At 39.6% G+C, this 11,908-nt stretch overlaps 2 protein-coding genes across 3 annotated transcripts; one reads left to right on the forward strand and one right to left on the reverse strand.

Annotated features, from left to right (window-relative positions):
• Positions 1-1,189: 1,189 nt before the first annotated feature.
• On the reverse strand, positions 1,190-7,749 carry ilrun (inflammation and lipid regulator with UBA-like and NBR1-like domains). Of its 2 annotated transcripts, none has more exons than XM_026347891.1 (5): positions 7,320-7,749; positions 6,082-6,236; positions 5,771-5,968; positions 5,188-5,492; positions 1,190-2,459 (listed from the first exon to the last, which is right to left on the reverse strand). In XM_026347891.1, exons 1-5 carry the CDS (start codon positions 7,475-7,477, stop codon positions 2,424-2,426), a joined length of 852 nt encoding a protein of 283 aa, XP_026203676.1. In that variant the 5' UTR covers positions 7,478-7,749; the 3' UTR covers positions 1,190-2,423. The 2 variants fall into 2 exon arrangements, with proteins under 2 accessions (XP_026203676.1, XP_026203677.1); XM_026347892.1 differs by having other exon boundaries at positions 5,203-5,492; positions 7,320-7,748.
• A 1,166-nt stretch (positions 7,750-8,915) lies between these two features.
• Positions 8,916-11,669, forward strand: snrpc (small nuclear ribonucleoprotein polypeptide C). The gene is made up of 6 exons (XM_026346821.1): positions 8,916-9,024; positions 9,557-9,599; positions 9,694-9,802; positions 10,218-10,277; positions 10,728-10,832; positions 11,229-11,669. Exons 1-6 carry the CDS (start codon positions 9,017-9,019, stop codon positions 11,348-11,350), a joined length of 447 nt encoding a protein of 148 aa, XP_026202606.1. The 5' UTR covers positions 8,916-9,016; the 3' UTR covers positions 11,351-11,669.
• Positions 11,670-11,908: the final 239 nt, after the last annotated feature.

Genomic DNA, 11,908 nt, shown 5'->3' on the forward strand with positions numbered 1-11,908 from the left:
TGGGTGGAGGGAATTTTAGCATCACAAATCAATAAAACGTTTTTGAAAAGGCTTCACGTCACAATCCATAATAAGCCTGCTTTTTTTGTGCACAAAGCAGTAACAGAAAATCCACGGTAATAATGCTGATTCACACCATTAGTTGTCATATTCAAACTGTCTGACCACAATCAAAAAAGTTACCACCACAATCTCCCATGATCAGACTAGTTCAAGCTGGTCATCTGACTTTTAGCACCATCTGCTGGCTGTAAATGGGACTGTACACATCTGCAACGTACAATCAGCAAATAAATAACATCAGGACAATTAGTGAGTCAGTTCATCCAAACAATACTCCAGAGGTTCGTGCCTAATAACGTTCTCTCAAAATACATGTACTAGTACACACACATCATCCTTTGCCCAAGCAGTATACACAGATTTTATGTCAGTTACATCCAATGAGAAACCAGAACTCACGTGCACACATAAAAGGCCTCTCTCCGACGCACACACACTCTCACGCACATATATATTTATCTAATACACATACTCTAGACATGGACTCAGAAACTACAGTCACTCACCAGGCAAAATAGATTTAAATGGCTTTTTCAACCTTTCCTCACACCTCACTTTCTCAAACTCACTCACATCCGTTTGCGCATCGGCATCTATTTAAAGCAAAAACCCACCCTCAAAAAAACAAAAAGAACACACACACATTGTCCCATGCAGTCTGAATCGGGCACCTGCAGACTGTGTGGCTCTGTGACAACACAGGTTAGTGTTACGGTTGTCTGGATTTCATCTTTGGCAAAGATGAGGTTCCTACACAGGGAGCGTCCATATTTCTATGCAAAGGTGCAGAAACTTTTCCTTCATCTTTGTAGCTGGCTAGTAAGATTTCTTTCTGACGTAACTGACATGGGTTTACTTTTTACTTTAGTGACCACACAGACAGCGGGCTCCTAAGTTTAATTACATTTTAAATACTGTGCAGTTTTCGTAGTAAACACAGGGACTAGTTAGAGTGTTGTTTTGGGGTTTTGACAGTGACAACAAACAGGCAAATAATGTAAAAAGTTGAGAGGCAAATGTTTAAGTATCATTAAAAAATAGTTCCTAATATGTTACCTGACCTGGACCAGTAACCTGGGTTCAAGAGGTCTAAAACTACCCAGCTCTAGAAAACAGCAACTCAGAGTAAACACAAACATTTTAGTGCTTACAGTTCACGTTCTATTACTGTCAACAGCAAAGACACTTGGAACCTGACAGTAGAACATACAGTACAATCTCAAATTTCCCACCATCTGAAATCCTAACTTGTTGTCTTTTTGCACGTTTTCTGAACCTTATGCGAGACTGAATAAAGAAATTTAATCTCTAGAGTTAAACCAGAACCAAAACATATAAAAGAATATTTCCAGCAACGTCTCCTGGAGACATGCAAACACACACAGCCCTGTTAGTACTGAGCACGTCTTCTTGGAGTTACTATAATTACCAGATTCAAAACTGTAAACAGCTCTCAAGTGGAAAATTTGGACATTTCTGAACTTAATAATACACAAGTGAACAGCAAATAAATATCTATGCATCACATCAGACATTTGTTGAAGGCATTTTTGTAAAAAATACTAAGCCAAATTTTTGAAAACAATGTGAAAGATGTACTGCATATACTGGACGTGACGGTGGCAAAAGCACAATGACGCAGTTGTCTTTTGTACTACAATACTATGGTATTTATCAATTCATCTGGGACCTACTGGCTGGTAAAACAGGTTGTACTTGTTGCCATACTAGCTGTTTAACTTCACTAGGTGTGGGTGTGAAACTGGACCACAGCTGTCATTTACTCGTTTGCACATACTCCACCCGCTTCTAATAAAAACAATATGACGCAATGAATAAAAGATTGCATAAAAGATATATCCCACAAAATGTCTGCTTTTATGAAACAACTTTCAAGCCTTCAATTGGATCTAATATTACTATTCCTTTCTTATATTTGTAATTTGCCAAACATTTTCACACCTGTGTAGGAACCCCACAGAGCCAATGTATTTAATTACCCATGAGAATACCAAATTGTATGTAGACTGTTTAGGGCAGATCTTCCCTTTAATTAGCTGTGTTTTACAGTGGAAATAAAAAATAGTCATGTGTATCTATTTCGAAGGGTTTATAGCACTCTTAAATAAAGCATTCACACATGCGAATCCAGGTTTTGACGTCAGGTGGGATGTTTCACTGTAGCGGATGTAATCCATCACCTCACTGTAATTCGTGTTTCTGTGGAAAGGGCCATGGATTGGGGAGAGGGTTGTCATGAGTCAATATAAAACAACTGTTCCTCCCCCCTCCAATTCCTCTGCACTTAAGGTATGAAGCTCATCAACCACCTTAGGGGGGGAGGGGGGGTCTTTGTCATTCTAGCTCTGTCCAAATGGATAGGGTCCGTGAATGCCCTGGAAAAGAAAAACACAAAATTCCTTAGAGGGGTCAAAACAGAACAAGGGATGCAAATAAGAAACTTCAAAGTGTGCACTCACTGGGCCCCTTTATTAGGTACAACTGCACAATCAAATGCAATCCAATACAGCAGCTCCGCCATGAATTGGTGTTATAAGGTTATAATTTCTCAATCACAGTGGGTGATGGAGTCCTACTGTATTTAAGTAAGTGGTGTTTCTAATTTATTGGCCACCCTATTGAAGTGAATAAAGCTCCCAAAATTTTAGACCAACCTGATTATGTCAGAGATGCACCTACTTTGTTGGAAGCAGCAAAGCTACCGTCCTTCAGAATAAATGCACTTTAAGATTAACCACAGATCTAATGATACTACTGTGTATAGCAACAACGTGGCTCCACCTGTGAGATGCAGGTGATACAATAGAGTTAGGGAGTTGTTGCAGTGACATGAAAATGCAGTAACAAAGGTCTTTTCTTTAACAGAGACCATACGCGTAGTTTAAAGAAGCTATAGTTAGATTTTGTTCCCATAAATCAACAACAGAAGCAATTCACAGCTGAACAGTAGCAATACTCATGTGGTCATCATGCATGTGCATGTCATCTCTGACTGTCTGTAGCTACACAACAAACACAAACCAGATGAAGGATGTATGAGAGAAATGTGTCAAGTGATGTGTGTCTGCCTGGTCTTTGTCCAGTTAGAACAGTTCCACATCATCATGGTTCAACTTGTGACTCAGAAGTCCTGACATTTTCATGACAAGTAATGTTACACATGTTAGCACCACAGCATTTAAACAGTGCCGCTCTAGAAGATTTGAAGTCATATTTAGATTTTAAAACACAACTGTGACATGTGGAAGTTCAGACCTTTTGGTTTGGCGTCATATGAGGACTGTGACTGTCTGTACGAAATGCCACAGCATTCCCTCCAATTTCCATCAGGCTGTTTCACTCTGGATTAAAGTGTTGGACTGAGAGACTGAGAGAGACATCGCTTGCATGGCCAAAAATAAACTGATCAAGTCTTGAAACTATTCTATTTACTGCATGAGATTTAAGATGGAAAAAGGAAGTACATGTCACCTGACTGCTGGAACCCAGATGGTTACACATGTGTTAAATGTGCTACACTCTACAATCAGACGGACACTGATTCTATCATAAGACGGGAAGATGCTGTCAACAGCAGCTTCACCCAAGTATTCATTTTGTGCTGCAGAATAAACATTGTGGCAAAAGCAACTTAAATGTTCAGTCTTATTTCATGCTGTTTCATGAAATATCACACATTAAAGTGGAAAAGGTTGTGACTTAGCCTACTTTTTTTTTTTTTTAAAGATTTTTTCATGCATTCAATGTTCAAATCTGTCAAAGCTTATGATGCACAGAGGACCATTCGTCATCATTTGCTCCCACAAAAGGCTGATCAGGGAAGGAAAAGCTGTTCTGTCAAATCAAAGTCTGCTATTGCTCATGCTTCTATACAATTATAATGTCATATAACCATATGATGGATTCTCTCTTTAGTCAGTCATGTGATAACTATTACTAGAGCACAGTGTTTTGTTAGGTAATGGTGAATGACCTGATGCCGATTGTGCTCATCAGGACCCTTTTCTTTGTAAGTGGATTAATTTAGTAGCAAGAGAATATTGTTGTCAATTCGATAAGTTGGTTGGTTTTTCAAAAGTCACATTCACATTGTTGTCTCAGCAATACATCTATAATATCAAACCTGCAAAGGAGCAGGTTTATTCTCTGGTTTAATCAGTGTTAACATCTCAGATTTGAACAATGTTAAACCAAGATATCGTTCCAGCTAAGATGAGCCCTTCTTAAGTCAATGAGAGGAATGAGAGAGGGAGAGGTGGGATAGGGAGAGAGAGAGAGAGAGAGAGACTACTGTGTGATGCAACATTATACTTAGGCCTAAATAACTTAACAACCTGTTACTCTGTTCACAGCGTATGAAATTGTATAGAGGCCTGTACACGTGTATACACAAGGGGGGGGGGTGACATAATTCACATTATGTGTGTCAAGTGACACACACAAAGGAGTGTGTCACTTGAAATTCATTTACTAATTCATTTATCCTGTCTGTAGCTCAGAGGATGACGCCCACTCTTCAGCGATATCTATAATTTTGTTTTTGCCACTTTTGCCAAGTTACATATTTAAATTCCTCCTAGCCTCTATCCAAGCTTTTGCTCTGCTGGTGTGAAAAATGTTTTCTCATCTTTCTTCCATCGTTAGGATGTAACCAATGGGAAACATGCCGATCATGACTTCAGGTACAATTTCAATACAACAACATGCAGTTATCTCAGATGATTAAATTCAGCTTTTCCAATCCACGTCTCAACTGAAATTGAGGAAATGACATAACCATATCCAGGATTAGATCATTCATTATTGTTCATTTGATCTCTGATCTGTTTAGACATACAGTATAAAGAACTGGGCTCAGCTCAGCACATGTCTAGTTCGTTAGGACTAAAAACTCAGCTGTGAGTCTCAATTAACAAAATCTGGGCCTGTGCCTTTGCCAAGAGTCAATTATATATAATGACCTCTAAATAAAGCACTTAATGTAAAAGTACTAATCAGGAACCACGTACTACTATTAAAATAAGCACAACATTTACACCAAACCCTAATTTTTTTTCTTGTGATTTTGTGAGGTGTAAAAGCTTGGATGTGATGCACACATACCTGACCATAACTCACCACAGAAAGATTGGTTTGGAGACTATTTGACGCCCTATTTACAGCATTATGAGACAGTCCATTTTGATCTTGCTGGATTGGCTCTTGTGTACGTTCCCAGGCTCCGCCAGGATCTCTGAAGCTGTTGTCAGTGGTGTCATGCTTGTTCTTCTGTGGCGAGGCGAAGGGGTTGAAGTCTCCCTGCACGTTCCGCTGGGGTTGGGTGTTGAACTCTGTCTCGAAGGAGGACAGCTGCTGGGTCACGCCAAGGAGACCTCCAACTTCTACACTAAGAATCACCCAGATTACATCTATGGAGAAAAAAAACATGGGCTGACTGTTTGGCTCAGACAAGACACAAATTTAGATTTTCTCCAGTTTGTATCTAAACCAAACATTTTCAGTTGGGACTTTGAGACAAAACAAGCAAAAGCAAAGAGTTCATATTTCCATCAAGGTCCAGTGACTATTCTTTTGGAGTTTAAAGCAGCCATAAATCAAAGATGGCAGCTTAACTGATAATGAAAGTAGACGTTAGCTGTATAAATTGCCTTGTTGAAACTTAAAAAAATAAGTGATGATTTCCTACCTCCATAGAATAAACCGGTGGCAGTGCACATCCTCCACTGGCCCTGATACATCCCAGGAGTTGTGGGACTTCGCATCTGCACACTCACATCTGATATTTCTTGGGGTTCTAGAGACTTTACCATAACTGTGTTTACATGTCCAAACTGATCCCCACCAATGTACTTAAGAGAAACCCCCGGAGGCCACGACTCGGCACCTGTAATGTGCCAAGAGGAGTTAAACAACAAAACCATGACAGTGTCATGATGAATATCACACAGATAAATGAAAAGGCTGCTAAAGCGATAAATATGGTGACATGTTCCATACCTGTGTTTTGTATCCTCCAGGTTTTTGTGAACGGTGTATCTGGAGGAACAGACTCTCCCTCTCCAATTGTCACATCTTCAACAAAGGACATGGATGGTGTGTTGACATTGGGACTTTCAAAGTCATAATATGCACCAATAGCAGCCTGAAGGTTCCTGTTTAGACAGAAAAGAAAGGGTATGTCATCAGCCACCAACATTTATCAAATAATTTTTACAAAAATATAAAAAAAGACTTCTTCACAATAAATAACATTTATAACAAATTACACTGGACAGTTGTGTGCAAAAACTGAAATAAATCAGCATGGCTTTAAGTTTTAAATATCATTAATATCATATCATAAGCCAATAATATGTTCTGGGTTGCCAGATTGTGAAAAATAATAAACATAACAAACAGTGACATTTTGGAGGGACCAAAAAAGCTGTTTGTATGTCTTGTAACTAATACATACATGCATACATAAATTAAACAACGTATTAATGAGGGATAGAGCCATTGACTGCAGCTTTATAAGAAAGTGGAGCCCTGATTTTTATGTTCAGTATTGGTGGATTCCCCTATAATGAACTTGATTATTATTATTTTGGGTCATCTGCTAGGTAACTGATAATATGACAATGCATCGTCATCAAGGAATTAGCATTTGCTGATTCTATGCAGTAAAACTTATTTATTTCTGTAACTTCACGACTGGACTGAAAAACCAAACAACTATCACGTGATGATGTCATCTTTCCAATGTGACGCGGTGGTTTCCAGACTTTGCAAAATGAAACTCGAACAAGTCTATGGGAACTCTGGGTTTCTGGGTGGTCCTGCCCCCCCATTGGAAAGGGACCTGACCAGGCTGATCGTGGACTCTTTGGTGATGCCCACTTGTTGTTGATAGATCACGACTGTGGCTCTCGACGCTATTATGTAATATCTACACCGAGAGTTCCCCCAAGCTTGAATTAGCCTGCTGGCTAGCTAGTTAGCTCGCTGGGTTGTTTCATCTGATTTATAACTCACAGTCGTGTCAAACTTTAACGTTTCACTTCCGTTTGTGAGGAGTTCACTGGCGTTTCCCGTGTAGGAACGACGGGCTTTGAACAACACGAACCAAACTGAGCACCAATGTGTGTCCGCCTCTGCTTTTAAAGGCATTTTAACGTATGCTAACTAGCTAATTACACAGCCGCGTTAGCGCCGTGTTGCTGTCCGACATGAGGCCCTCGTATCCCCGCACTCACCAGTTGGTCATGTCCAGGAAGAAGGCGCAGCCGGCTGGGTTGAGCTGAAAGCCGAGCAGCCGCTGAAACTCCGAAATGAGGACGTCCTTGTCCGTGGTGCCCATGCAGCTGAACTTCTGCATGAGCTCCGCGTCCACGTCCATGTCCGTGCCCTCCATGGATGGCGGGGGTGTCCCGTAGCGGAGACGGGTCGGTGCGGGGAGTCCTCTCTCAGTTCAGTCCGAGGCCTCGTCCAGTCATAACAACCAGTTCAACAACAACAAGCGTCAGTGCGCATGGCACGACCAGGGGGACGGTGTTTGACGTCGCAACAACCCGCGCGTCATCTTCGCCAATCGCGCAGCGGGCGTCGACGTCATCTGTTGCTGTTCGCAGCCACCTCGTCACTGGCGTGTCAATGACATCCAGCGACACCGACGCCATGTGATGCGTTTTCCTTCACATGCAGAGCGCTCGTATGCAGATTATGAGACGGTGCCCCACCCCTCTGACATAGGAGCACCCCCCCCACACACACACACACACACACACACACACACCCCCCAAACTGGAGGAGCTACACATGAAGCATCTGTGCACAGTAATGTTGGGTCTCTTTTAGTTGATTTATGACTCCTTTTGGTCATTTCGCCTCTGTCTGTGCTTGTTTTTGTCTTTTTGTTTGATGTCTCTCTGTTCTTGTCCAACCCTACAACCTGTAACTGAATATATATATAATAAATAACATATAATAAAACTACCTTTCCAAATGCAATCCATTATCCTACTATGGAAGTTGGTCTCAAATGATCAGTGCTTTTGAAACATATTCACTGATACTATATATACTATACTATACTACATTATACTAAACTATACATCAAAGTATTAAAAATGAAAACATGATACTGCTCCTTCTGGGGAAATAAGCATCAAGGCATCAATAAATATATACATATAAATTTCATTCAATTTTCATTACCATTATCTTTTGGAAATTATTTACGCAGTGTACTTGTTTTATTTAAGAAATAAATAAAACTTGTTTTATTTAAGAAATAAATAAAACAAGTTTTCTTTAAGAACTAAATAAAACAAACACCCATAACGATAGGATAAGATTCAAAAACCTTTATTAATCCCAAAATAGAAATAGTTTTGCCTTGTTAAATATATGTAATCTCTCCATAGATAATTTAAAGTCTACAGTTTTATATATAGACTACTTTCAGTTTATGAGTAGTGGACAAAATTGTGACAAGGCAATTTAAGACATGACTGTCATCTACTTACTAGGTAGATGGATGAATGGCACTGTCAGTCTTCTAAAATATAATTTGTTATAATATAATATTTTGTAAATTATTAACTACTATGATCATAATGAAAATTATTCATAGAATGGGCAAGATATTTTATTTTGTATTAACCACACTTGGCTTTGATCAATTACCGTGTGCTTTATAGAAACTTTCCAACAAATGTTCTTGTCTTGTTAAATCTTTTGCTTTAACAATAAAACAACAACCTGGTAATACACAAACATATTTTCTGTAATTTTTCCTGTGGTGATTTGTTTTAGAAATCGCGCTCATTTAATAGAAATAGTAAAAAACAAACAACCTTCAGGCGGAACTAACTACAGCAGATCTCATTTATAGTAGGAACCATTAGTTGGGACACCGGAATCGCGGTCTTGACGGAGGTTGCCGCAAAACATGCCCAAGTAAGTTCAGATATTATTTCATTTTAAATGCTTTATATTTGAATTTCATTCCACATAAACAGAAGTATAACTACTATTTGTGCTAAATGTATAATGGCGGTAAAATATAGTTTGAAACCGAGTGAAGCAGACGGTTTGTTTCCACATGAACGCCGTGATCTTTGTTTGGGCTGCGTCTATGTGCTGGACTGAACCTCGTTGTGAACCCTAACCAACAAAAGACAAACAGCACAGTTTTATTAAGTCGTTTTATTAGCTAAGCTGCAAATTACCTCGTTTATGAATCTTCGTTAAATAACAATTAACAATAATATAGTGATTAAGGAAACAAATCCATTCATTCTGGAGCTTTCGACGGTTCACATCAGCTTTAGTGAAACTGTGGTATAATTATTAAATAACACCTCAACATCTTTGGTCCTAACCTCTCATATATTAATATATTATAAGTTTATTTTTTGTTTAAGTTTAGGGCAGCCTTTCAGATGCAGCTTTTTGTGCCTAATAACTTCTTTTTTAAAACATTTTACAGGTTTTACTGTGACTACTGTGACACCTACCTTACACATGATTCGGTAAGTTGCTTGTGTTCACCACCTTTATCAAGGGATTCATGTGTTGAACCGTGCCCCTGTTAAGTGTTCCTGTCTTGTTCTCTTTCCCGTCTAGCCGTCGGTGAGGAAGACCCACTGCAGTGGCCGAAAACACAAAGAAAATGTGAAAGACTACTACCAGAAGTGGATGGAGGAGCAGGCTCAGAGTCTAATTGATAAAACAAGTAAGTAAATCAGTGTCTCTGTTGTCGGAGAAGTGTGGTTGTAGGGTGATTTCTTTCCTATATTTAGTGGTTAGATGTAGACGTTAAACTTGACGTTGTGGAAAAGCCTGATGTACAGCCCACACAAGGCATGCTAATGCACATGTGTGGGATATCCAGGCTCTCTGTTTAAGTAGTGTACTATGTACACCAGCTTACCGGGGACACCTCTGAGATTACAGATCACTCATGAGCAAGAATAGATATACGTGATAAAGTAAAGTAATAGTTTAGGACATGTAATGCCATTCACTTCACAAAAAATGTTTGTTTTGTTTGATATAAATACACAGCGTATTGAAAACGGTTAATTCATTCTAAAACATGATGCTGCTTTTATGTTGTATATGTGTTTAATATTTTATCTTTTCTCCAGCGGCTGCATTTCAGCAAGGAAAGATTCCTCCCACGCCGTTCCCCGGTGGCCCTCCTCCAGGTGAGTCTGTCATCTGTCAGCTTTGTAGCTTTTTTAGCTTCAATAATTAAATTAACCATCAAATGGGCACTAGCTCCATCTAGTCACATTCATACTCTTGTGAGACATACAGTCAGAGTCTCTCTTTTCCTGCTTCTCTTTGTTGCGACACATATTTAAGTTACATTGAAAATGTAGACGCCCTTTAACACATAGGTAAATATCTTTTCTTGCCCTTTAACACATAGGTAAATGTCTTTTCTTGCCCTTGAACACATAGGTAAATATCTTTTCTGTTTGTTGCTGCTATGAACAGCTAAACTGACAAACCGACACTTTAAGGGGGGAAAAGTCAAAGTCTCATCAAGGTTAAAATGAAAGCAGTTTTCTGTGTTACATGTGAATCTGACTGACTCCATGCAGTGCACACAATAGTACACTGTGTTCTAACGTTTGCTGTTTGTAACACAGGTGGACCTCCTCGGCCAGGCATGCTTCCAACGCCACCTATGGGAGGTCCGCCTATGATGCCCATGATGGGGCCTCCACCACATGGGATGATGCCTGGTGGACCTGGTAATAAACATGTTTCTTTCACAGTGGTGCTGCTCAGTAGTTTAGCCAACTTTATTGCAGCGGAGAGCAATGGAGCATTACACAGACCCAATCGTACTGTCTGATACTGACTGCCGTCCAGTATCTTGCTGCCCTCGGTCTCCATCAATCATTCTGTGCCATCGTTATTTTGAGACCCAACTCAGTTTGTGAACTTTACTGTTTGCAGCGCTGTTGTTCCCACATGGCTCTGTGTACCGTGACAGCTTGAAAAACGTGTAATGATTCAACTGACAATTGCAGCAGAGGGTTGAAAGGATTAAATATGTCTTTAACCAGGTCTTTCTGATGAACATTTTAAGTTTTAATTACATTTAAACAATTTCCTAAGCTGTGTGATCCCTTTTCTGTTTTTAGGAGGCATGAGGCCGCCAATGGGAGGACCCATGCAGATGATGCCAGGACCCCCACACATGATGCGTCACCCTCGACCGATGATGATGCCAGTCAGGCCGGGCATGATGAGACCAGACAGATAAGACGGAGTGAACTCTGTCCGTTCTTTTTGGCCACGAACAGACACAGTCTAGTGAGGACACTTGGTGTAACACATGGATTTATCAGTGGAAAATGTCCAACCTAAATTCCTGTTTGTAATTACATCATTTTTTAAAATTCCACTGTTTATTTTGCCCAAGCTGTGGTATTTATTACTGTTTGCCTCATTAGAATCAATCTCAGATCCGCATTTTAGACATTTTAATTAAACATTCTTTGTTGCGTTAGTATCAAGACCGAAACGTCTCATCCCACTCGGATCAGCATGCAAGAGCATGTTTGATTTGACATTTGTTACTATATTTTTTTAGTTTCATTTTAATTTTTACATATTGTTGCATTTCTTTGCCATTGCTTTAAAAAATAAAACCGTGATTTCAGTTCAAAGTCTCAGCCTCTTATGGAAATGTCAGGATTTTAGTATGAACTTTCATAAACTACATGCTGTTTTTCCATTTGCTTTTATTTCATAAGGTCCATTAAGGATTAATTTAACTGTTACTCGCACAGATGAAATGTAGATAAGGCAACTGAATGCA

Source organism: Anabas testudineus, chromosome 5, assembly GCF_900324465.2.
Source record: "Anabas testudineus chromosome 5, fAnaTes1.2, whole genome shotgun sequence".
NCBI classification, from domain to species: Eukaryota; Metazoa; Chordata; class Actinopteri; order Anabantiformes; family Anabantidae; genus Anabas; species Anabas testudineus.

Bases quoted from the DNA above. Each gene is read 5' to 3' on its own strand.
- ilrun (XM_026347891.1), bottom strand. From the start codon at position 7,477: ATGGAGGGCACGGACATGGACGTGGACGCGGAGCTCATGCAGAAGTTC. The intron at 6,237-7,319 runs GTGAGTGCGGGG...CTGTCTAAACAG, and splicing joins TTCCTGGACATGACCAACTG to GAACCTTCAGGCTGCTATTG. The intron at 5,493-5,770 runs GTAGGAAATCAT...TTTTCTCCATAG, and splicing joins CACCGGTTTATTCTATGGAG to ATGTAATCTGGGTGATTCTT.
- snrpc (XM_026346821.1), top strand. The intron at 9,803-10,217 runs GTAAGTAAATCA...TCTTTTCTCCAG, and splicing joins GAGTCTAATTGATAAAACAA to CGGCTGCATTTCAGCAAGGA. The intron at 10,833-11,228 runs GTAATAAACATG...TTCTGTTTTTAG, and splicing joins GATGATGCCTGGTGGACCTG to GAGGCATGAGGCCGCCAATG.